Below are 27159 nucleotides of genomic sequence, written 5' to 3'. Positions count from 1 at the left end.
GGTGAGCGTTCAGGTAACGTCGCGACGGAGGTGCCAGTTGGATAACTCCCTCGGGCAGATAACATCGGCAGTCAATCGTGAAGGCCCGGTGGGGCTCCGTATCTGCAGCAAAAAAAAGAAAAACGGGTCCGGATAGGTGACTGTAGCCCAGGAATGGCTGATGGAACTCCTCAGCTGGCTAGCTCCGGAATAATTTAAGTTTGCTCCGGGATCGACGTAAGCCAATAGTCACACGGTTTGCAGCTAGCTAGCTGCGAAATCAAGGTGCAAATGTCCAGAGCCTGCGGCTGAAATCCGGGGAAACTGAGAGAAAAAAAAGGCCCGGTATGCTCCGGTCCGAGTCGCGTTGCACAAAAGTGCCGGTAGATTATCGAGCTAAAGGAATAGCTGATGACCACAAAACGTGGGCAGCTGAAACACCAACGCTAGCCAGCAAGCCGGCTAACTTCTGGGCAGCTTCAAATTAGCTTTCGGCTAGCTTTCGGCTAACTTCTGGTTAGCTTTCTGGCTAACTTCTGATTAGCCCCTGGTTAGCTTCACTGTGGATTTTCAGATTTGAGGTAAATAATACTTTTTTGTTGTAATTGGTGAGGCGGGTTGCAGGAACCTTTTGTAGTTGAGTTCTTGGATAATAAAAAAATATAAAAGATATGCGAAGAAGGTGTAAATATATATATACAGGACAAGACAGTACGAGGACAAAAATGATGTCTGAACTGCTAAGCCATCTTGGAATAATATATAACATAATAACATTCCTAGTGGGTCAGAGGTTAACATACACTCAATTAGTATTTGGTATTTGTCTTTAAATAGCATTGTCTTTTAAAATAGCATTGTCTTTAAACCTCTTCAGGCAACTGGCTCCATTTATTAAAACTTAACAAAAGCAAATGTGGAATTACAGGAATATTTGCCCCAAAAGTCTGTAGCTGTTGCTATGCTACCATGTACATGCTCAGTCCACCTTAATGAATGTTGGAGAGGGCTACATCACCATTTTTATCCCTCATTATCTTTCCTCTCCTTCCCACTCTGTCTATCCCTTGCTCTTTCTCCCTCCTATACGCTACCCTTCTTTTCTATCCTCTCGTTAATGTTATGTCATTATGTTCTCCTTCACCACACAGCAAAAATTTGTTTTTACGGTATATGGTGGATGCAATCAGCTCCAGGGTATATTACAGTATTGTCATGACGTTGGCCTGAGGGGGGAGGTTTATGAACCCCATAAATACCTTTCCCCCTTTTCCTCTCTCTACTCTACCGATGTGACTATTGAAAATCCCTTTGTTAACATTGAGAGAGAGTCTGATGACATCAAAAGATGGGAAACGGAACCATATTTCGGGTCATCCAACCAGTTTAAAATATGCGTTGGGACTTAATGAATATGTCAGTTCAGTTGGCGTCTGAGACATGATTACTGATGATATGACGACATAAACTGTATCCTGGAAAATCTACGCATTCTAGGTATCAGATTCACATGGAATTGTTGTGCAATTTAAATGTTTAAATATGAAACTATTAGTGAAAAGATGAAATGTAATTTAGCTTCTTAATGAGAGAACGGTTTGTCATAGAGTAAACTATGCCAACTCAGTGGCCCCACCCATGTGAACAGACAGTGGTTGTAAACTATGAAACACGGCCCTCTCTCCCAAACCTATATAAACCCTGTTACGAAAATGTAACTTCCTGTTCCAAGGACTTGAGGTCCCCACGTTGAAAGGACAAAGACCACTTACAGAACTAAGCCAACCTTAGAGAACCTAACGAAATTAGCATCGAATTTCAATGTGAAGGTGACGACCAAAACGCCGGAAGGATGAATTTCGACTATACCAGCCAGAATATAGCATGAGCATATAGCATGGACACTTGGTATGAACTTTGAACTCTTATTCACTAAAGAAGTGATACCTCCTAGCCGTCGCGTTAGCGCAGCAACTGTAGACGTGCGCTAGGAGAGGACGGACAGAAATCTGTTCTACCACAAGACGACGGTACTACCAAGTATCCATTCTACCATCAGACATTCTTCAAAGGACAACCCGACCTCTCATTTACGACCAACCGATCGAAGCGTAGCTCAGAGTAAATATTTTTTGCATTTTCCTTTTCAAATGGGCGGTAATTTAGAATGCATAAGATACTGTATTTACAATAGCATAGCTGCCTACGGCCCGATAGAGACATAGATTCTCCCTTTGTTCCTCAGTCTTCCCGCTCTTCCATTCAAAACACCACCCCCTTTCTTTGTGTAACTAGCTGTCATATCTGTTCCGTCCGCTAGGGACGTTTTCCTTTATGACATAATTTGTAATCAATGTATGATACATTCTGTGTATATGTAATTCTGTGTGATTATTTAGGTATTTAGTAAATAAATAATTAAATCAAATTTTGTATTGCTGATTCAACTTGTTAGCCAGGGTTCGTGAAGGTAACCAAAAATTTACAACTTTCAGATGAGACTAAACAAGGTGACGATTAAATATTGACTGCTATTGATGTAAAAGATTACCAGGTCTTTAAGAGTTTATTCGGAAGATAACAGCTCTATAAACATTCTTTCATAGTGCCCAGACTTTCTAGTTAATTACATTCACCTGATTAGCTTAAGTAAGCTTTTCACTGTAAGGTCTACTACACCTGTTGTATTCGGCTTTTCACTGTAAGGTCTACTACACCTGTTGTATTCGGCGCACCTGACAAATACCCTTTGATTTGACTGGACATTATGTAATTCTGTATGTTTCATGTTTTGTGTGGACCCCAGGAAGAGTAGCTGCTGCTTTTGCAACAGCTAATGGGGATCCCAATAAAATACCAAAAACGACTACATACTGTGAATATTTACTGTAGAACAGACTAACATTATATTGTGAATAAGGCAACATCGTGTTGGTTTACACAGATCCGTGTGTTGAATCAGTCAGACGGAAACAGTCTCAGTCAACAGGCTCTATTATCTATCAGAAGCTTCTAAAGCCATGACATCATTTTCTGGAATTTTCCAAGCTGTTTAAAGGCACAGTCAACTTGTAAACTTCCGACTTCAACTGTACATGTAGGTATGGTTACAGTGACTAAGCATATACAGTTGAAGTCGGAAGTTTTCATACACAGGTTGGTCATTATAACTAGTTTTTCAACCACTCCATAAATTTCTTGTTAACAAACTATAGTTTTGGCAAGTCGGTTATGACATCTAGTTTGTGCATGACACAAGTAATTTTTCCAACAATTGTTTACAGACAGATTATTTCACTTATAATTCACTGTATCACAATTCCAGTGGGTCAGAAGTTTACATACACTAATTTGACTGTGCCTTTAAACAGCTTGGAAAATTCCAGAAAATTATGTCATGGCTTTAGAAGCTTCTGATAGGCTAATTGACATCATTTGAGTCAATTGAAGGTGTACCTGTGGATGTATTTCATGGCCTACCTTCAAACTCAGTGCCTCTTTGCATGACATCATGGGAAAATCAAAAGAAATCAGCCAAGACCTAAGAAAAAAATTGTAGATCTCCACAAGTCTGGTTCATCCTTGGGAGCAATTTCCAAACGCCTGAAGGTACCACGTTCATCTGTACAAACAATAGTACGCAAGTATAAAGACCATGGGACCACGCAGCCGTCATACCGCTCAGGAAGGAGACACATTCTGTCTCCTAGAGATGAACGTACTTTGGTGCGAAAAGTGCAAATCAATCCCAGAACAACAGCAAAGGAGCTTGTGAAGATGCTGGAGGAAACAGGTACAAAATGATCTATATCCACAGTAAAGCGAGTCCTATATCAACATAACCTGAAAGGCCGCTCAGCAAGGAAGAATCCACTGCTCCAAAACCACCATAAAAAAGCCAGACTACGGTTTGCAACTTCACATGGGGACAAAGATTGTACTTTTTGTAGAAATGTCCCCTGGTCTGATGAAACAAAAATAGAACTGTTCGGCCATAATGACCATCGTTATGTTTGGAGGAAAAAGGGAGATGCTTGCAAGCCGAAGAATACCATCCCAACCGTGAAGCATGGGGGTGGCAGCATCATGTTGTGGGGGTGCTTTGCTACAGGAGGTATTGGTGCACTTCACAAAATAGATGGCATCATGAGGAGGAACAATTATGTGGATATATTGAAGCAACATCTCAAGACATCAGTCAGGAAGTTAAAGCTTGGTCGCAAATGGGTCTTCCAAATGGACAATGGCCCCAAGCATACTTCTATAGTTGTGGCAAAATGGCTTAAGGACAACAAAGTCAAGATATTGGAGCGGCCATCACAAAGTCCTGACCTCAATCCTATAGAAAATTTGTGGGCAGAACTGAAAAAGCATGTGCGAGCAAGGAGGCCTAGAAACCTGACTCAGTTACACCAGCTCTGTCAGAAGAAATGGGCCAAAATTCACCCAACTTATTGTGGGATGCTTGTGGAAGGCTACCTGAAACATGTGACCCAAGTTAAACATTTAAAGCCAATGCTACCAAATATTGATTGAGTGTATGTAAACTTCTGACCCACAGGGAATGGGATGAAAGAAATAAAAGCTGAAATAAATCATTCTCTCTACTATTATTCTGACATTTCACATTCATTCTATCTAGCCGGTGCAGCTTATATCCTGCTAGCTGAATATCCATGTCATCATTCAGCCACGATTCCGTGAAACATAAGATGTTACAGTTTTTGATGTCCCGTTGGTAGGATTTTCTTGATCGTACCTCATCTAATTTATTGTCCAATGGTTGCACGTTGGCGAGTAATATTGACTGTAACGGCAGCTTTCCCACTCACCTTCTGCGGATCCTTAAGAGGCACCCCGCTTTGTACCTGTGTCTCTTCCTCTTGCCAATAACTGGGATGTTGGCCTTGTCGGGTGTTTGGAGTATGTCCTGTGCGTCCTGCTTTTTGAAAAAAATCATTGTCTAATCCGTGGTGAGTGATCGCTGTCTGATATCCAGAAGCAATTTTTTTGCCGTAAGATATGGTGGCACAAACATTATGTACAAAATAAGTTACAAATAACGCGGGAAAAAAACACATAATAACACAATTAGTTGCGCGCCTGTACAACTGCTGCCATTTATTCCGGTGCCATTTTAGCCGGAAGAAGGTCATTAGACAAGAACAGCTCCAGTACAGAGCTACATACATTTTTTAAAAGGCACACGTAGTCTACATATCAATGCAGACACACAAACTATCCAGGTCAGATAAGGAGAGGCGTTGTGCCACTAGGTGTTGCTGTTATCTGTTTTTTTAAACCAGGTTTGTTGTTTATTTGAGCAATATGAGATGGAAGGAAGTTCCATGCAATAAGGGCTCTATATAATACTGTACGGTTTCTGGAATTTGTGCTGGGGTTGGGGACTGTGACAAGACCCCTGGTGGCATGTCTGGTGGGATAAGTGTATGTGTCAGAGCTGTGTGGAAGTTGACTATTTGGGATTTTCAACACATTGTTTCTTATAAAAAGAAGAAGTGATGCAGTCCTTATAAAAAGAAGAAGGAATGCAGGCGGTCTTTCCTCAGCTCTCAGCCAAGAGAGACTGGCTGCATAGTCTTAATATTAGCCCTCTGATTACAATTAAGAGCAAAACGTGCCGCTCTGTTCTGGGCCAGCTGCAGCTTAACTAGGTCTTTCCTTGCAGCACTGGACCACACGCCTCGACAATAATCAAGATTAGACAAAACTAGAGCCTGCAGAACTTGCTTTTTGGAGTGTTATGTCAAAAAAGCAGAGCATCTCTTTATAACCGCTAGACCTCTCCCCATCTTTGCAACCATTGAATCAATATGTTTTGACCATGACAGTATAATATCTAAGGTAACGCCAAGTAATTTAGTCCCCTCAACTTGCTCAACAGCCACACCATTCATTACCAGATTCAGCTGAGGTCTAGCACTTAAGGAATGATTTGTATCAAATACAATGCTCTTAGTTTTAGAGATGTTCAGGACCAGTTTATTACTGGCCACCCATTCCAAAACAGACTGCAACTCTTTGCTAAGGGTTTTAGTGACTTCATTAGCTGTGGTTGCTGATGCGTATATGGTTGAATCATAAGCATACATGGACACACATGCTTTGTTTAATGCCAGTGGCAGGTCATTGGTAAAAATAGAAAAGAGTAGAGTGCCTAGAGAGCTGCCCTGCGGTACGCCACACTTTGCATGTTTGACATTAGAGGAGCTTCCATTAAATAAAATATTTTGAGTTCTATTAGATAGATAGCTCTGAATCCACAATATGGCAGAGGTTGAAAAGCCATAGCACTTAAGTTTTCTCAACAACAGGTTATGGTCAATAATATCAATGGCTGAAATCTAACAGTACAGCTCCCACAATCTTCTTATTATCAATTTCTTTCAACCAATCATCATTCATTTTTGTCAGTGCAGTACATGTTGAGTGCCCTTCTCTATAAGCATGCTGAAAGTCTGTTGTTAATTTGTTTACAGAGAAATAACATTGTATTTGATCAAACACATTTTTTTGCAACAGTTTGCTAAGGGCTGGCAGCAAGCTTATAGGTCTGCTGTTAGAACCAGTAAAGCCTGCTTTACCACTCTTTGGTAGCAGAATTACTTTGGCTTCCCTCCAGGCTCAAATTAAAAATATGACAGATTGGAGTGGCTATAGAGTCAGCTACCGTCATTATTAGCTTTCCATCTAAGTTGTCAATGCCAGGAGGTTTGTCATTATTGATCGTGAACAAAAAAAAATCCACCTCTCCCACACTAACTTTACAAAATTCAAACTTAGGATGCTTTTCTTTCATTATTTGTTTTTTTTATACATAAATATAATTGCTCACTGATTGTCGTGGGTGTTTCTTGCCTACGTTTGTCCACTTTGCCAATGAAATAATCATTAAAATAATTGGCAACATCAAATGGTTTTGTGATGAATAAGCCATCTGATTCGATGAAAGATGGATTTGAATTTGTCTTTCTGCTCATAATTTCATTTAAAGTACTCCCAAGTTTTTTTCTCATCATTCTTTATATCATTGCTCTTGGCTTCATAATTAAGTTTCTTCATTGTTCTGATGAGTTTAGTCACATCATTTCTCAATTTGCAGTAAGTTAGCCAGTCAGATGTACAGCCAGACTTATTAGACACTCCTTTTGCCCCATCTCTTTCAACCATACAGTTTTTCAATTCCTCATCTGTCCATGGAGCCTTAACAGTTCTAACAGTCAGTTTCAAAGTATGTTAGTCTACTCTACTGTAAATATGTGCAGTATTATGTTAGTCTACTCTACTGTAAATATGTACAGTATAATGTTAGTCTACTCTACTGTAAATATGTACAGTATAATGTTAGTGTACTCTACTGTAAATATTCACAGTATGTTAGTCTACTCTACTGTAAATATGTACAGTATAATATTAGTCTACTCTACTGTAAATATGTACAGTATAATGTTAGTCTACTCTACTGTAAATATGTACAGTATAATGTTAGTGTACTCTACTGTAAATATGTACAGTATAATGTTAGTCTACTCTACTGTAAATATTCACAGTATGCTAGTCTACTCTACTGTAAATATTCACAGTATGTTAGTCTACTCTACTGTAAATATTCACACTATGTTAGTCTGTTCTACAGTAAATATGTACAGTATCATGTTAGTCTGTTCTACAGTAAATATTCATAGTGTAATGTTAGTCTGTTCTACAGTAAATATTCATAGTATAGTGTTAGTCTGTTCTACAGTAAATATTCACAATATAATGTTAGTCTATTCTACAGTAAAGGTTTACAGTGTAATGTTAGTCTATTCTACAGTAAATATTTACAGTGTAATGTTAGTCTATTCTACAGTAAATATTCACAGTATGTTGGTCTGTTCTACAGTAAATATTCACAGTATGTTAGTCTACTCTACAGTAAATATTCACAGTATAATGTTAGTCTGTTCTACAGTAAATATTCACTATATAATGTTAGTCTATTCTACAGTAAAGGTTTACAGTGTAATGTTAGTCTATTCTACAGTAAATATTTACAGTGTAATGTTAGTCTATTCTACAGTAAATATTCACAGTGTAATGTTAGTCTATTCTACAGTAAATATTTACAGTATAATGTTAGTCTGTACCACAGTAAATATTCACAGTATGTTAGTCTATTCACAGTATAATGTTAGTCTGTTCTACAGTAAATATTCACTATATAATGTTAGTCTATTCTACAGTAAAGGTTTACAGTGTAATGTTAGTCTATTCTACAGTAAATATTTACAGTGTAATGTTAGTCTACTCTACAGTAAATATTTACAGTATGTTAGTCTATTCTACAGTAAATATTTACAGTGTAATGTTAGTCTATTCTACAGTAAATATGTACAGTATAATGTTAGTCTGTTCCACAGTAAATATTCATAGTGTAATGTTAGTCAATTCTACAGTAAGTATTCACAAAATAATGTTAGTCTATTCTACTGTAAATATTCACAGTACAATGTTACTTTGTTCTACAGTAAATATGTATAGTATAATGTTAGTCTGTTCTACAGTAAATATGTACAATATAATGTTAGTCTGTCCAACAGTAAATATTCACAGTATGTTAGTCTATTCTACAGTAAATGTTTACAGTGTAATGTTAGTCTATTCTACAGTAAATGTTTACAGTGTAATGTTAGTCTATTCTACAGTAAATATTCACAGTATAGTGTTAGTCTGTTCTACAGTAAATATGTACAGTGTAATGTTAGTCTATTCTACAGTAAATATTTACAGTGTAAAGTTAGTCTAGTCTACAGTAAATATTTACACTGTGATGTTAGTCTATTCTACACTGTCTTTCTCTGGATGCTCTCTACAATACCTGTATGTCAATACTCTCTGTTTGTGCTTATGCAAAGTTAACCGATGTACTTTCTTATTCCTTCCCTTTCTCTCTTTCTCTTTCTCTCTCTCTCTCTCTCTCTCTCTCTCTCTCTCTCTCTCTCTCTCTCTCTCTCTCTCTCTCGCGCTCTCTCTCTCTCTCTCTCTCTCTCTCTCTCTCTCTATCTCTCTCTCGGTCCACAGTGGTGCGTTCTCAGAAGTGGTAATGGCCAGGGAGAAGACCACAGGGAAGATGGTTGCAGTGAAGTGTATCCCGAAGAAAGCACTGAAGGGGAAGGAGACCAGCATCGAGAACGAAATCGCCGTGCTACGGAAGTAGGTACCAGAGGGGTGGGGTAACTCTGCCTCTTGGGGAATCACATGCCGTGTCTCCACAGGTTCAAATACTGACCTGTTCCGTCTTGTTGCTATGCTCCTTTCCTGCGACTCTTCACCTGTATCTATCTAGTAAAAAGAACATCTGGAAAATGTAGGTAACACAAAAACACTGTACTTCACAATGTGAGTCTTACTGTATGAAACCCAGCCCTCCCAGAATGACACCACACCTTTATAAAATATCATCTCTGTGCAGGTAGATTCAAACCTTGGACTTCCCTTCACCTCCATATCTGGTCTACCAGCCGCTGGTTAATAAGAGTTTTTTCCCCAGCAGACATTCATATCCAAAGCGTCTTTACAAGTTGAGTCACGTACATGGACGAGAGTGAGTCAAAGCAACATACACCTTCAATCATATACTGCAGTACAGTACGGTACCGTACTCACAGTACCGTACTCACCAGTTGTTGTGGTGCCAATGCCATTTCAGCTAAGTTCTAGTTATGTGTTACACATTCAGTCATATACAGTAGCTCCACTCTGTCAGAGTCAATAGAGAATACTTGCGGGATGTGAGCATGCAGGTGAGGACGCCACTAGCTCTCTCCATCCACCCCCCTCCGAGTTCATGGGTAATTCTCCTCAGAGCCTGGGGTTATCCATCAGTCACTCTTGATGAGAATTTGGTTGCTGTTGGGCGGAGTGAGTTGCTTGGTTACGAATGCCTTCTTTAGATTCTGCTGCCCTTTCTATTTCTCTCTCTCTCCGTCTCTCTTTCTCTCCATCTCTCTCTCTCTCTCTCTCCGTCTCCCTCTCTTCCGTCTCTCTGTCTCTCTTTCTCTTGTCTCTCTCTCTCCATCTCTCTTTCTCTCTGTCTCTCTCTTCCGTCTCTCCGTCTCTCTCTCTCTCTCCGTCTCACAATCTCTCTCTTTCTCTGCCTCTTTCTGTCTCTCTTTCTCTCCGTCTCTCTCCGTCTCTCTTTCTATTCCGTCTCTCTCTTTCTCTCCGTCTCTCTTCCTCTTGTCTTTCTCTCCATCGCTCTCTCTGTCTCTCTCTCTTTCTCTCCGTCTCTCTCTTCTCTCTCTCTCCGTCTCTTTCTCTTGTCTCTCTCTCTCTCTTCCATCTCTCTCTCTCTCCGTCTCTCTCTCTCCATCTCTCTCTCTCCATCTCTCTTTCTCTGTCTCTCTTCCTCTGTCTCTCTCTCTCTCTTCTGTCTCTCTCTTTCTGTCCATCTGTCTTTCTTTCCGTCTCTTTCTCTCGTCCATTTTGTTTTTCTCACTGCTTTATCCCACCACCCTGAAGCAGCAACATTGTGTGCAGGTTTCATACACACACACACACACACACACACACACACACACACACACACACACACACACACGCACACGCACACGCACACGCACACGCACACACACACACACACCCCTCCTCCTCCTTCCCCTCCTTCACCCACCTGTCTCTCTAAACAAGGCCCGTCATTAGTTACGTCCTCGTTTCCATGGCGTTTTAGTGTTCACCCACACCCTGTTGCTTGGACACCAGCTCTCTCCCACCTCACTCTTTGTTTCAAGCGTCTGCATCAGGGTCATGTTCATGAAAGCATACTGTAGCAAAATGATTTGCAACGGAAAACCCACTGAAATCCATTGTTTCTTATTGGACAAGTTCAAATAGTACCTCCCTGTTTCATTCCATTCCATGGACCGTTTTCTTCTGTTTACGTGCCTACTGAACAGGACCCTGGTGCTTGTTGTGCTGGTTAACCACGACAGGCTACCATTACACTGCATGAGTCACTCACTGATGATTAGTATGAACGTTGAGTGGGTTTCTTTGGCTGCCTATGGCCCATTGGGAAAAGGGTGCCAACTAACAATGACTCAGTAATTCCTTCCTTCTGGGAGTGCTATAAAGTCCAAAAGTTATGGGAAAAGTTAGAAAGCTGGCTGTCAGAATGTTTACAATGTAAGTTTACTTTTAATCCATCTGTCTGCATATTTTAAGACATGGTATATGAGGGTGCAGGGAGATACCCGACGGGTCGGACAATATTATTTTTCGTCACTTATATTGAAGAAGTTATTACTTAAATAGTGGAAGTCAAATAATAATCCAACGTTAAGAGAATGGAAGAATCAAATGTTTTATTATTTAAATATTGAAAAAAGACAGACAAACAACATAATGCAATCTGAAGTCATATGGGTCAGAGTCCTACAAGCATTAGCAACAACTGTCATGATGTGCCCTTCGGGAGGAGGGGGGAGGGGGGGGGGGCACGTCTCTCCACAGTGTTATGAGGGGGGGCACGTCTCTCCACAGTGTTATGAGGGGGGCACGTCTCTCTCCTCGGTGTTATGAGGGGGGGCACGTCTCTCCACAGTGTTATGAGGGGGGGCACGTCTCTCCTCAGTGTTATGAGGGGGAGCACGTCTCTCCTCAGTGTTATGAGGGGGGGCACGTCTCTCCTCAGTGTTATGAGGGGGGGCACGTCTCTCCACAGTGTTATGAGGGGGGGCACGTCTCTCCACAGTGTTATGAGGGGGAGCACGTCTCTCCACAGTGTTATGAGGGGGAGCACGTCTCTCTCCACAGTGTTATGAGGGGGGGCACGTCTCTCCACAGTGTTATGAGGGGGGGCACGTCTCTCCACAGTGTTATGAGGGGGGGCACGTCTCTCCACAGTGTTATGAGGGGGGGCACGTCTCTCCACAGTGTTATGAGGGGGAGCACGTCTCTCCACAGTGTTATGAGGGGGGGGGCACGTCTCTCCACAGTGTTATGAGGGGGGGCACGTCTCTCCACAGTGTTATGAGGGGGGCACGTCTCTCTCCTCAGTGTTATGAGGGAGGGCACGTCTCTCCACAGTGTTATGAGGGGGGGGCACGTCTCTCCACAGTGTTATGAGGGGGGGCACGTCTCTCCTCAGTGTTATGAGGGGGAGCACGTCTCTCCTCAGTGTTATGAGGGGGGGCACGTCTCTCCTCAGTGTTATGAGGGGGGGCACGTCTCTCCACAGTGTTATGAGGGGGGGCACGTCTCTCCTCAGTGTTATGAGGGGGGGCACGTCTCTCCTCAGTGTTATGAGTGGGGGCACGTCTCTCCACAGTGTTATGAGGGGGGGCACGTCTCTCCTCAGTGTTATGAGGGGGAGCACGTCTCTCCTCAGTGTTATGAGGGGGGGGGGGCACGTCTCTCCACAGTGATATGAGGGGGGGGGCACGTCTCTCCACAGTGATATGAGGGGGGGGACACGTCTCTCTCCTCAGTGTTATGAGGGGGGGGGGGCACGTCTCTCTCCACAGTGTTATGAGGGGGGGCACGTCTCTCCTCAGTGTTATGAGGGGGGCACGTCTCTCTCCACAGTGTTATGAGGGGGGGCACGCCACTCCACAGTGTTATGAGGGGGGGCACGTCACTCCACAGTGTTATGAGGGGGGGCACGTCTCTCCACAGTGTTATGAGGGGGGGCACGTCTCTCCACAGTGTTATGAGGGGGGGCACGTCTCTCCTCAGTGTTATGAGGGGGGGCACGCCACTCTCCTCAGTGTTATGAGGGGGGGCACGCCACTCCACAGTGTTATGAGGGGGGGCACGTCTCTCAGTGTTATGAGGGGGGGGCACGTCTCTCCTCAGTGTTATGAGGGGGGGCATGTCTCTCCACAGTGTTATGAGGGGGGGCATGTCTCTCCTCAGTGTTATGAGGGGGGGCATGTCTCTCCACAGTGTTATGAGGGAGGGGGGGCACGTCTCTCCTCAGTGTTATGAGGGGGGGCACGTCACTCCACAGTGTTATGAGGGGGGGCACGTCTCTCCACAGTGTTATGAGGGGGAGCACGTCTCTCCTCAGTGTTATGAGGGGGGGCACGTCCCTCCTCAGTGTTATGAGGGGGGCCACGTCTCTCCTCAGTGTTATGAGGGGGGGCACGTCTCTCCACAGTGTTATGAGGGGGGGGCACATCTCTCCACAGTGATATGAGGGGGGGACACGTCTCTCTCCTCAGTGTTATGGGGGGGGGGCACGTCTCTCTCCACAGTGTTATGGGGGGGGCACGTCTCTCCTCAGTGTTATGAGGGGGGCACGTCTCTCTCCTCAGTGTTATGAGGGGGGGCACGTCTCTCCTCAGTGTTGAGGGGGAGCACGTCTCTCCTCAGTGTTATGAGGGGGGGCACGTCACTCCACAGTGTTATGAGGGGGGGGGGGGGGGGCACGTCTCTCAGTGTTATGAGAGGGGACATGTCTTTCCACAGTGTTATGAGGGAGGGGGGGGCACATCTCTCTCCGCAGTGTTATGAGGGGGGGGCACGTCACTCCACAGTGTTATGAGGGGGGGGGGGGCACGTCACTCCACAGTGTTATGAGGGGGGGCACGTCTCTCCTCAGTGTTATGAGGGGGGGCACATCTCTCTCCACAGTGTTATGGGGGGGGGGGGGGGGCACGTCTCTCCACAGTGTTATGAGGGGGGGCACGTCTCTCTCTCCACAGTGTTATGGGGGGGGGGGGCACGTCTCTCTCCACAGTGTTATGAGGGGGAGCACGTCTCTCTCCACAGTGTTATGAGGGGGGGCACGTCTCTCCACAGTGTTATGAGGGGGGGCACGTCTCTCTCTCCACAGTGTTATGGGGGGGGGCACGTCTCTCTCCACAGTGTTATGAGGGGGAGCACGTCTCTCTCCACAGTGTTATGAGGGGGGGCACGTCTCTCTCCACAGTGTTATGAGGGGGAGCACGTCTCTCTCCACAGTGTTATGAGGGGGAGCACGTCTCTCTCCACAGTGTTATGAGGGGGGGCACGTCTCTCTCCACAGTGTTATGAGGGGGAGCACGTCTCTCTCCACAGTGTTATGAGGGGGGGCACGTCTCTCCACAGTGTTATGAGGGGGGGGCACGTCTCTCCACAGTGTTATGAGGGGGGGCACGTCTCTCCACAGTGTTATGAGGGGGAGCACGTCTCTCTCCACAGTGTTATGACGGTCATAAATACTCTGCTTCTGGGTCTGTAGTATTGGGATGTGTGACTGTAGGACACAGAGAGAGACTTGGCCACAACTTTAACACATCAAAAGGTTGAATGATGAAACAGTATTTCTGTAAATCCGGACAGTTGGGAAATCAAAGAACAATTCTGTGGAATTTGTTCATAATTTGTAATGTAACTAAAGATGGTAGGACAACATAACTGTATCTCTTAATGTAAATATCTCCCAGTTGTCAGGGTCACATCCAAATGTGGGGGAACATATATGATTAAATATGAAACTATTTGTGAGAAGATGTAATGTGATGTTAGCCTTCTAAATTAGATAATTGTTTTTCATATGAAGTCTTAACCAAGTCAGTGGCCACGACCTCGTGAGCACAGACATTTACTTCGGCTTCATGGAACGCCCCTTCTTTACTCCACTCACGACGAATTATACATTTAGACCGAAACACGCCGGGTTGCTGCCGGTGTGTGAAGTGGTTCTAGCTGTGACATGAATAATCAACCATTGAGACCGAGAGCATTGAACGGTAGGTACATGTTGAAATGGTTGGCAATTTAAATAAAGACCAGTTACGTGCAGCGCCAGCTGAATACGTTACAAACTGTTGAGACATCTACCACTCTATAGGTCAAGCAGACTTAAGGCGTGAACCGGATGTTGCAAAATGGTTTAAAACTACAACTCTACCGAAGGACAAGACCAGAGAACGTGGGGATCGTCCCCACGCTGAAATGGTTAAGAAATCTACAAACTAAAGACCAATTATTCAGTCTGCGGCTGTTTAAGTACTTCAGTCTGGTAAACGCAACTGAACGAACGACCGAATGGTACTCTGAAAGGTCCATTCTGGAGAACATTTCCTTGTCAAACGACCATTGGTACGTCTTGACGTAGCCATTATAACAGACACTATCCAGAGCCCGCTGAACAGGTTAAACAACCACAAAAGACCTTGTGACTTCTGGGAAACGCAACCAGAGACTTTCTGTCGACTCTTCTGTCGACTCCAGCAGACGGATCGGAGTTCACAGAGAGAGACAACAAAGGCATACACTCGTAAATATGTAAATTACTATTTATTTTTGAATGACTGGCTGTTCATGTTCAAAGTATTAGCATTTCCATGAGTGTAATAATCAACTGTATATACGTGGGTCCACTCTGAGTTTCCCGCTGTTGAGCTGTCCCCACCCCTTTCCTTTGTCTAACAAGCTGTCATATCGGTTCCATCCACAAGGGACTTTTCTTTGTATCATGTTAGTAACCAATGTATAACCTATCGTGTGTGTGTTTATGTAAATCTGTGTGATTATTTAGTTCTTTTTTTTTTCTCCCCAATTTGTGTTTCGCTGATTCATCATTTATGCTAGGGTTCGTACAGATATCCAAGGGTTTGCGACATTCAGAATATGACTGATGAGGTAATAATACATTAATAAGCGACTGTAATCGATAAGATATGAAAATATCTGAAGAGAGTTACATTTTGGGAAATAGCAAATCTTTAAACAACATTTTCCTGTGGTGCCCCGACTTCCTAGTTAATGAATGTTTACATGATTAGTTTAATCACGTAATGATAATTACACAGATAATTTATTTGATAAAATATAACATACTTCACATTAATGAATAACCAACGTTACGACACAACATTGGGTGTGGATACAGTGGGAACATGTGGGTCTGAGGAAGTGTGATGTCATTAATGTTTGTTGAAATGTATGTAAATGTTAAGTTGTCTGTTGTTTTTGCATATGTATGTTTTACAAAAAATACGACCAAAAAAAGGAATAGGGGCCATTTGACCCTCAGCCTCTGTCTCTCCTCAATGCTGGAGAAACGTTGAAGTAGAGGTTCAACGGGTTCACTGTCTGCCTTGTCTTCACACACATCTACTCACAATCACTTTGTAACACACACACACACACACACACACACACACACACACACACACACACACACACACACACACACACACACACACACACACACACACACACACACACACACACACACACACACACACACACACACACACACACACAACCACTAATGAACTCACACACAAACACTCACTCACTCACTTTGTATCACACACACACACACTTAATTAATTAACGCACACACTTAATTCATTGTAATGAACAAAGTCATTTTGTGAAGAAATTGTGCTTTATTGTGCTGGGCATTAAAATTATGAGGTTAATAGTGACTGAATTAAATCCACTGTTTTTCTCTCTTCAGGATAAAACATGAGAACATTGTGGCTTTGGAGGACATCTATGAGAGCCCCAACCACCTATACCTCATCATGCAGTTGTGAGTAGTACCTTCTGTCTGTCTGTCTGTCTGTCTGTCTGTCTGTCTGTTCTGTCTGTCTGTCTGTCTGTCTGTCTCTGTGTCTCTGTGTCTCTGTGTCATATTTCTAGAAGAGGTGCCAGTTCTCAAGCTGTAGTAAACAAGATGTGCCGGTACTCTGTATCAGTTTGTGCACTGGAGCCATGTATGGTCATATCTGACATCTGCAGTGGCCGTTCAGCATTTACAGCGATGCTGTGGCCGTTCAGCATTTACAGCGACGCTGTGGCCGTTCAGCATTTACAGCGACGCTGTGGCCGTTCAGCATTTACAGCGACGCTGCGGCCGTTCAGCATTTACAGCGACGCTGTGGCCGTTCAGCATTTACAGCGACGATGTGGCCTCCGCAGAAGTCCGAACATTCATACTTTTTGCGCATCGGGGAGCTGTCATTCACATCCAATATATTGTTGTGCACTGCACAACACGTAGTGATTCAGAGCTAATCTCTACAGCCATCCAGCTAATTATGAGAAACTGGCTCAACTAAAACACCTCACCTCTTCTAAGATGTTGGAGTCCGTTACCCGGTGCTTGACACAGTAGCTCAGCCAAGATGGCACGAAGTAAAAAGGCTGCACCGTTATTTCCAACCTGTATCTCCATCCCGAATCTCCTCATTGGCCCCCAGCCAAATGATACTACATTTAGACTGTTGTTTACATGTGTATTCCACACTATGTTGAGGTAAAAATCAGAGTATGATGCTTGTATAGATGTCAACCCCCATACATGTTGATGTCATCGTCATCAATCAACTGCATTACAAGTTAAAAAACAACTTTAACTACCACCACTCTAATGGTATGCTAGCTGTATGCTAGCTGTATGCTAGCTATGCTACCAGCTTACACAAACAGGAGTTAGCATTTAGCAGTCACTTCTTCTAAACCTGAAAAGGGACAATTTCTACATGTTATGAGGTGAAAACAGCCAAATATATCCACATCAGATTTGAGTAACCACATTGTGGGCCCGTTACAATACATCATGACGGATTTGACAAATATCCATTTTGTTAGATCATATTTGTTGAATGTCCACCAGTCCAGCTTCCTTCAATCCGGGCGGCAGCGTAGCGTAGTGGTTAGAGCGTTGGACTAGTAACCGGAAGGTTGCAAGTTCAAATCCCCGAGCTGACAAGGTACAAATCTGTCGTTCTGCCCCTGAACAGGCAGTTAACCCACTGTTCCTAGGCCGTCATTGAAAATAAGAATTTGTTCTTAACTGACTTGCCTAGTTAAATAAAGGTAAAAAAAATAAATAAATAAAAAAATCCCCCACGGTCTGCGTTCTATTGACGTCTTTACCGCCTCTATCCCCATTAGATCCCCAATCTCTTTCCAGGAGTTCAAACTCATTTTAGTGTCTTTGAAATCACTACATCAGGTATCATAAAGATGTATTTTATTTGTGAACTTGTTCTGATAGCTTCTCGTCAAAGTTCTCCATGTTTGTTGTCAAGGAAGTTAGTTGTCAAGGAAGTGAGTTTGTGTTTATACAGGATGTACCGCCTCCACCTACCGTCAACCAATCATGTCAATGCGGATCTATACAGAGCTATGCACAGCCTTCCGCATTGTTAAAACATTTGGGAGGCGCACATCATCACCGTACAGAGCTTGTTTTGGCCTCTGAGGCTCCTGGCCTCTGAGGCTCCTGGCTCCTGAGGCTACGCAAGTTGTTCTCCCCTGGTTGGACTGCATCATAAAGAAGGGTTAGGGTTGAACTGGGATGTGGACATGAAGCTAGGGTTAGGGTTGAACTAGGATGTGGACATGAAGCTAGGGTTAAGGTTGAACCAGGATGTGGACATGAAGCTAGGTTTGAGGTTGAGGTTAGAGTTGAGGCTAGGATTAGGTTGTTGTTGAGGGTTAGGGTTGACGCAAGGGTTGGGGTTGGGGTTGAGGTTGAGGCTGGGTTTAGGGTTGTGGTTGTGGTTGAGGGTAGAGTTAGGGTTGAGGCTAGGGTTAGAGTTGAGGCTAGGTTTAGAGTTGAGGCTAGGGTTAGGATTTGAGGTTGAGGCTAGGGTTAGGATTTGAGGTTGAGGCTAGGGTTAGGGTTGTGGGTTAGGGTTGAGGTTGAGGTTGAGGCTAGGGTTGTGATTGAGGTTAGGGTTGAGGTTGAGGCTAGGGTTACGGTTGAGGCTAGGGTTAGGGTTGAGGCTAGGGTTGTGATTGAGGCTAGGGTTGTGGTTGAGGCCAGGGTTGTGGTTGAGGCTATGGTTGTGGTTGAAGCTAGGGTTGAGGTTGTGGGTTAGGGTTGAGGTTGAGGCTAGGGTTGAGGTTGAGGCTAGGGTTAGGGTTGAGGCTAGGGTTAGGGTTGAGGCTAGGGTTGTGATTGAGGTTAGGGTTGTGGTTGAGGTTAGGGTTGTGGTTGTGGTTGAGGTTAGGGTTGTGGTTGAGGTTAGGGTTGTGGTTGAGGTTAGGGTTGTGGTTGTGGTTGAGGTTAGGGTTGTGGTTGAGGTTAGGGTTGTGGTTTAGGTTAGGGTTGTGGTTGAGGTTAGGGTTGTGGTTGAGGTTAGAGTTGTGGTTGAGGTTAGGGTTGTGGTTGAGGGTTAGAGTTACAGTTGGTTAGGGTTGATTCAGTTCTTGTGTCTCTGTCTCAGGGTGTCTGGGGGTGAGCTGTTTGACCGCATCGTAGAGAAGGGCTTCTACACAGAGATGGACGCCAGCAGACTCATTACACAGGTGCTGAATGCTGTCAACTACCTCCACGACATGGGCATTGTACACAGAGACCTCAAGGTACGGATACACACGTACACACACACACACACACACACACACACACACACACACACACACACACACACACACACTCACCTACCTCCACGCTATGGGCATTGTACACAGAGACATCAAGGTACGGACACGCACGCACACACAGTCTCTCTCTCTCTCTCTCTCTCTCTCTCTCTCTCTCTCTCTCTCTCTCTCTCTGTCTCTGTCTCTGTCTCTCTCTGTCTCTGTCTCTGTCTCTCTCTCTCTCTCTCTCTCTCTCTCTCTCTCTCTCTCTCTCTCTCTCTCTCTCTCTCTCTCTCTCTCACAAACAGGAATACTTATGAAGCGTTTAATATTTTTCTCCCATACATGTGTTGTTGATGTGTCCTTCCACTGTCAGCCAGAGAACCTTCTCTACTACAACCCCCATGATGAGGCTAAGATCATGATCAGTGACTTTGGTCTGTCTAAGATGGAGGGGACAGGAGACGTGATGGCTACAGCCTGTGGGACGCCAGGATATGTGGGTGAGGAGGCTCTCTGGTTGCAAGGGTGTAACTTTGTGTTGCAAATTGTGGGGTGCCCCCCCCCGGGATATATTATTTTGAAGAAATAGCTGTGAAATTGTTGTTTCTGGTGAATTTTGGACCACAACTGAATAATGACTGTATTACTTTAAACTGTGAGTTTATCCCTAACAGTTCAGATAGTAGCCATGCTTGGCAATTATTTTGTAGAACGTCTATGAGAATGTCAGTTCTGGGGTGCGTTCAGTTCGATCAAACTTTTGCTACATTGTGTACCGAATGACACGTTTCCCCAAAATGTTCTTGAACAGACTTTGAAGTAGCCTACGTTTGCCTTGAAGCAATGAGTGACATATTTAAATGAAAGCGTTTTATTTTGCTCCCCTCCTCGATCTTCAACGGGTCATTCAGAACAGCACCGTTTAATTGAACGATGCATTACGTTTTTTCTACTCCAAAAATTTATGAAAATAAAATGATGGTTACACCATTAAAATATAATTTTTCCCCGTCCAAAAAATGTGCATGACAACAAATTGTTTCATATTATCAGGCTGGTATGTTTTATTAACGAATAAGCATGAACTGTCGTCTAACTGATGCAGCATAGTGGCTATAAATAAATACGCTGAAGCATACACATCTGTATTTGAGCTAATCATTATCTAAATCAGTCCTTCCCCAACCGGTTTCAGTCATGGACCCCTTTCATCATGGGAGAACATCCTCCCCACCTCCCTTCACCTTCCCCAATTGAATTAACTGCTGTTGTTACACAAAAAAATATGGTGTACCTTGAGGTCTCTGGTTTTCCTTCCATATTGAAATCAAAATGAATAAATGAGACATAAACCTGCTTACTTCTGTGCAAAGGCACATTTTTTTATTGTTTTTTTATTTCACCTTTATTTTCCTAGTCAAGTCAGTTAAGAACAAATTCTTATTTACAATGACGGCCTACCCCCGGCCAAACCTGGATGACGCTGGGCCAGTTGTGCGCCGCCCTATGGGACTCCCAATTACGGCCGGTTGTGATACAGCCTGGAATCAAACCAGGGTCTGTAGTGACGCCTCTAGCACTGAGATGCAGTGCCTGCGCTGCTCAGGAGCCTTGTATTTGGGACAAGTCATTCACTAAACCTTAAACCGCAACTACATCTTGTAATAAATCATTTGGAAATTGAAGAAGTTGAGGTGACTAAACTGTTTGGAGTAACCCTGGATTGTAAACTGTCACGGTCAAAACATATTGATGCAGTAGTAGCTAAGATGGGGAGAAGTCTGTCCATAATAAAGCGATGCTCTACCTTCTTAACAACACTATCAACAAGGCAGGTCCTACAGGCCCTAGTTTTGTCGCACCTGGACTACTGTTCAGTCGTGTGGTCAGTTGCCACAAAGAGGGACTTAAGAAAATTGAAATTGGCTCAGTTGTGAAATACTTATTTATTTATTACAAGTTAGCTCACAGAATGAAGGGTTTGAGAGAGAGAGAGAGAGAGAGAGAGAGAGAGAGAGAGAGAGAGAGAGAGAGAGAGAGAGAGAGAGAGAGAGAGAGAGAGAGAGAGAGAGAGAGAGAGAGAGAGAGAGAGAGAGAGAGAGAGAGAGAGAGAGAGAGAGAGAGAGAGAGAGAGAGAGAGAGAGAGAGAGAGAGAGAGAGAGAGAGAGAGAGAGAGAGAGAGAGAGAGAGAGAGAGAGTATTGCTCCGTTCTCCTTACAAGCCTTGCAAAACTTTTTTCCCTTCACAAACCAAGACCTCTGAAGACCGGACCAAACCAAAAGCATAATTGACAGTGGGGGGGGGGGGGGGTCAAATCATAAAATAAGGAATTGAGTAGTACTGCTTAGTCTAAAGCCACAGAAAGTCAGTAGCTATGGTGGGAAAATAATTTACTATCCATCAAATTCATCCTGGTATATTATAGGGAGGGTTATGACCCCCCTGTCCACCCTGCAAGTTACGTGCCTGTCTGGTTGTGTCCCAATTCCCCCCAGTGTACTCCTTTTGAACTCCTCCCCACGCATTTAGAAGTTTTGGATTGGTGTAAGACATTCCATAGGCTAGAGAGAGTTTCCACCATATTTCTTACAACTGCCCTTCCCTCTTAAATCAATGAATAGAAGTGAACAAGTGCACACTACTTAGAGCAGAAGGGTACAACATGTGGACACAAAATCTTCGTCGTTAGACAGACGGGAAGACGAACAGCTATGACGTAAGGAAGTCTGCAGTAGTAGTAGTAACCCAACATTGACCTCATCTAGTCGTATCTCTTTAACTCTGGCTAACCTCAACTTATTTGACTTAATTTAACCTCAGGAAACATCACCCACACAATGTTCTATATCAATCTCTACCTTATGATGTTCTCCACAGCCCCAGAGGTTCTGGCTCAGAAGCCCTACAGCAAAGCAGTGGACTGCTGGTCTATTGGAGTCATCGCTTACATTCTGTAAGTATCTTATACTGTAATCTGTAGGGTGTTCAATAAAAAAACACATATTTTGATGGGTCAATGGGTCAAATAATATGTTAATTGTGTTGATAATCCTCCAATCCTCTAAACCGCATGTATCTCATAATCTGTTTGAAAGTTATTGGAGTTTGTACCTCTTTAGGAAGGCCAAAATTATGGGGACTAAATCAATGGAGGTCAGCGGGGGGAAAATTGTGAAAAAAAATACATCTGGAATATTGCACAGCATCGCTTCAGCTAGGCTGGATTCTGTGCAAGAATTAAGGCTACAGGCTACCTGACAGGCTACCTGACAGGCTCACTTTCCTGTTGAAATGATCATCTTTATTTTTAAATCAGCAGGACATAAAACAAGGTTCATGTAAATTGACAACTTATTAGCATCAGAACATCATATTCTTGCCATCTCTGAAACACACTTTGATAATTCCTTTGATCATGTAGTAGGAGCTATACATGGTTATAGAATATACAGGAAAGACAGAAATGCAAATAGGAGGTGTTGCCACGTACAGTATGTCCAGAGTCATATTCCTGTTAGGCTGAGAGAGGATCTCATGTCAGATGATATGAAAGTAATATGGATACAGGTTCATCTGCCTCACCTAAAGCCAGATTCATCTGCCTCACCTAAAGCTGATCCTCGTAAGTTTCTATAGACCACCAAGTGCTAAACGTCAGTATTTGGACTATACAGTTCCTTTGGAAAGTACTCAGACACCTTGACTCTTTCCACATTATGTTACGTTACAGCCTTATTCAAAAATGGATTTAAAGAAATACAATCCTCACCAATCTACACACAATACCCCATAATGACAAAGTGAAAACAAATTAGTAGACTTTTTTTTTTTTTTTTTTACAGAAATACCTTATTTACATAAGTATTCAGACCCTTTGCTATGAGACTCAAAATTGAGCTCAGGTGCATCCTGTTTCCATTGATCATCCTTGAGATGTTTCTACAACTTGATTGGAGTACACCTGTGATAAATTAAAAAGATTGGGCATGATTTGGAATGGCACACACCTGTCTATATAAGGTCCCACAGTTGAAAGTGCATGTCAGAGCAAAAACCAAACCACAGGATCGTGTCGAGGCACAGATCTGGGGAAGAGTACCAAAAAATGTCTGCAGCTTTGAAGGTCCCCAAGAACTCAGTGGCCTCCTTCATTCTTAAATGGAAGAAGTTTGGAACCACCAAGACTCTTCCTAGAGCTGGCCGCCCGGCCAAACTGAGCAACCGGGGGAGAAGGGCCTTGGTCAGGGAGGTGACCAACAACCCAATGGTCACTCTGACAAAGCTCTAGAGTTCCTCTGTGGAGATGGGAGAACCTTCCAGAATGACAACCATCTCTGCAGCACTCCACCAATCAGGCCTTTATGGTAGTGACTAGACGGAAGCCAATCCTCAGTAAAAGGAACATGACAGCCCGCTTGGAGTTTGCCAAAAGGCACCTAAAGATTCTCTGGTCTGATGAAACCAAGGTTGAACTCTTTGGCCTGAATGCCAAGCGTCACGTCTGGAGGAAATCTGGCACCATCCCTACGGTGAAGTACGGGGGTGGCAGCATCATGCTGTGGGGATGTTTTTCAGCGGCAAGGACTGGGAGTCAGGATATAGGGAAAGATGAACGGAGCAAAGTACAGAGAGATCCTTGATGAAAACCTGCTCCAGAGTGCTCAGGACCTCAGACTGGGGTGAAGGTTCACCTTCCAGCAGGATAACGACCCTAAGCACACAGCCAAGACAACGCAGGAGGGCTCTGAATGTCCTCCTGCGTGGCCCAAAGGTGATTCAACAAAGTGCTGATTAAAGGGTCTGAATACTTATGTAAATGTCATATTTCAGTTTTTTATTTGTCATACATTTGAAACATTTTCTAAAAACCTGTTTTTGTTTTGTTATTATGGGATATTGTGTGTAGATTGATGAGGGGAAAAAAATACAATTTAATCCATTTTAGTATAAGGCTGTAACTTAACAAAATGTGGAAAAAGTTAACGGGTTTGAAAACTGTCTGAATGCACTGTACATGTACAAATTGCCTCGATTGGCCTGTGCCCCCGCACATTGGCTCGGTGCCGGTACCCCCTGTTTATAGCCTCGTTATTTTATTTTTTACTTTGGTTTATTTAGTAAGTATTTTCTTAACTCTATTTCTTGAACTGAATTGTTGGTTAAGGGCTTGTAAAGCATTTCCCAGTAAGGTCTACACCTGTTGTGTTTGGCGCATGTGACAAATAAAATTTCATTTGATTTGTGTCATGCAAAGTTAGCTTTTTGCAACCCGCGGAAACAACTTTGAAGATGACCAGCACATGTAAAATCCTAAAAGTTGATGCAAGAAAGCTGCGTTGCTCTGTCAATCAATCAAATGTATTTATAAAGCCCTTTTTACATCAGCCGATGTCACAAAGTGCTGTACAGAAACCCAGCCTAAAACCCCAAACAGCAAGCAATGCAGGTGTAGAAGCACGGTGGTTAGGAAAAACTCCCTAGAAAGGCCAAAACCTAGGAAGAAACTTAGAGAGGAACAAGGCTCTGAGGGGTGGCCAGTCCTCTTCTGGCTGTGCTGGGTGGAGATTATAACAGAACATGGCCAAGATGTTCAAACGTTCATAGATGACCAGCAGGGTCAGATAATAATAATCAGTGGTTATAGAGGGTGCAACAGGTCAGTACCTCAGGAGTAAATGTCAGTTGGATTTTCATAGCCGATCATTCAGAATTAGAGACAGCAGGTGCGGGAGAGAGAGAGAGAGTCGAAAACAGCAGGTCCGGGACAACAGCGCTCAATGCTTATTATGGGATGTATTAGGTTACGAAATCCAACCTTTTTGGGTATACTGTTAATGAAATGTTAGCGAAACACCCCAATGAAAGATTCAGAACATGAATAATCATATTTGTCTTGGTAAAATGTATTTTATAACACAAGGAAGTGAAAGCTCGTTTTCACCCACTCTGACAGAGTGGATGGACACCCTATAATGTAGAATTTAAGTAGGCTTTACATAGGGTTTATGAAGGCTTCATTTAGCCTCTATAAGATGTAATTTGTTTAAAATGTGGCCATGTAACGCGATTAGATCATCTTATATGCTGTATGTTGAGAATTCCCCTTGTGGAGGACGACTACAAGACGTTTTTTTTGTGTTGTTTATATGTTTGGCTCAGCTGAGCCTGGCTCTCCAGAGATATCAATCAGTGTACAGCTCCTGGTCACAGCCAATCAGCTGGTGCCCACTTGCCCCACACTCTGATCATGAGCTGATCATGCACCTTCTGATGGCTAAGGACATCTAGCTGATCCTGCGCTGGCTAGCCAGGCCCTATGCATTCTCTTCCATCCCTATTTCACCTTTTATTTGACTAGGCAAGTCAGTTAAGAACAAATTATTATTTACAATGACGGCCCTACCCCCGGCCAAACCCGGAGGACGCTGGGCCAATTGTGCACCGCTCTATGGGACTCCCAATCACGGCCGGATGTGATGCAGCCTGGATTCGAACTAGGGACTGCAGCCTCTTGCACTGAGATGCAGCGCCTTATACCGCTGTATCACTCAGGAGCAATATGTCATATGAATAGGACATATTGCCAATGGCCGTTGTCTTCCAGTGCAGATCAGAGGTAGATATGTTAGGCATGTTCATGGAGTGTTTGGGTAAAAACCATACGTCAATACCACTGTTTGTCAATAAACTTTACTGTGTATGTTAACTCTCTGTGAGCTCCTCTGACTGGGAAATGTTTTTGTTGTTGTTGTGAGTCACAGACCAGTCAAATAAGAGGGTATTTGCTCACACTGTACACATTCTCTGTATGATACTCTCTTCTGAAAGCTTTTAGTTAAAACTGCCAGGATAAATGCACCTGGATTAAGCCGCCCAATCAATTAAATTTAGTGGAAACGCTTGTTAGTTTGAATAAGAACCCTCTAGCCTCATTAACCACTCCTGGTTAGGTGTGAAGGCTGTTAAGGTAATCAGGTGGAATAGTTTCCTAGTCTCACCAATTAGAACGTTGTTGCAGTAGTTAATTAGAAAACATGACAACACTAATGTGATACTATAGCTCCGATCATTTGTTTGATTTGGATCATCTTCATGTAACAAGCGTTGTGATCAGAAGATGTGCCAAAGACACAACAAAGGCAAGATAAGGCAAAATCAAATAGATTCAGTTTTCTGTCCAAATAAGGAGTAGGGTTTCCCTTGGCATTCTACTTTTAAGTTAGATGATGGTACTGACATAAAGCATCCATATCGTTGTGTAATTAATGATCTGTCCCCTAGGTTGTGTGGCTACCCTCCGTTCTATGATGAAAATGACTCCAAGCTCTTTGAGCAGATACTCAAGGCCGACTATGAGTTTGATGCACCGTATTGGGATGATATATCTGACTCAGGTGAGTGTGTGTGTGTGTGTGTGTGTGCGTGTGCGTGTGCGTGTGCGTGTGCGTGTGCGTGTGCGTGTGTGTGTGTGTGTGTGTCTGGTCGTATATATGGGTCTTTCCATAAACTAGGGAACCAGTGAGTATTTCCTACACAGAACAACTTGTTACAGCTGCTGACAAGTCATTGATAATAATCTGCCATGTCATTACGTTAAGATATAAGGGGGGGATCATAGCTATATTTAATATAATTCACGAGTTGATTTAAAACCTGTTTAACCCTTTATCATGGTTGGTGTCTTGTATGATTTGTCCAAAATCGTGTGACATAAAACATACCTTTTCTGTCCTTGCATTAATGGCAGTGTAATATAATATTTTAAGCATTAATCAGTTAAATTAAACATTGAACTTGAATCCTGTAAGAATCCTGGATCTAGCTGTTGGACTGTTTTTTTTATAGCAGCCTGGACTT

The 27159-nt window shown here is 43.3% G+C and overlaps 1 protein-coding gene across 1 annotated transcript in view; it reads left to right on the top strand.

The window, feature by feature from the left end:
* LOC129862005 (calcium/calmodulin-dependent protein kinase type 1D-like) overlaps positions 1-27159 on the top strand; it is a 63138-nt gene that overhangs the window by 22238 nt on the left and 13741 nt on the right. Inside the window, exons 2-7 of the mRNA XM_055933278.1 lie at positions 9064-9195; positions 16439-16513; positions 19161-19299; positions 19676-19802; positions 22180-22255; positions 26584-26696. Of these exons, the coding sequence (XP_055789253.1) occupies positions 9064-9195; positions 16439-16513; positions 19161-19299; positions 19676-19802; positions 22180-22255; positions 26584-26696 (662 nt within the window). The remainder of the gene's footprint in view (positions 1-9063; positions 9196-16438; positions 16514-19160; positions 19300-19675; positions 19803-22179; positions 22256-26583; positions 26697-27159) is intronic.

This window comes from Salvelinus fontinalis, chromosome 9 (assembly GCF_029448725.1).
Source record: "Salvelinus fontinalis isolate EN_2023a chromosome 9, ASM2944872v1, whole genome shotgun sequence".
NCBI classification, from domain to species: Eukaryota; Metazoa; Chordata; class Actinopteri; order Salmoniformes; family Salmonidae; genus Salvelinus; species Salvelinus fontinalis.
Note: the sequence above shows the minus strand (reverse complement) of the source record. Positions and strands in the feature narration are given on the sequence as shown.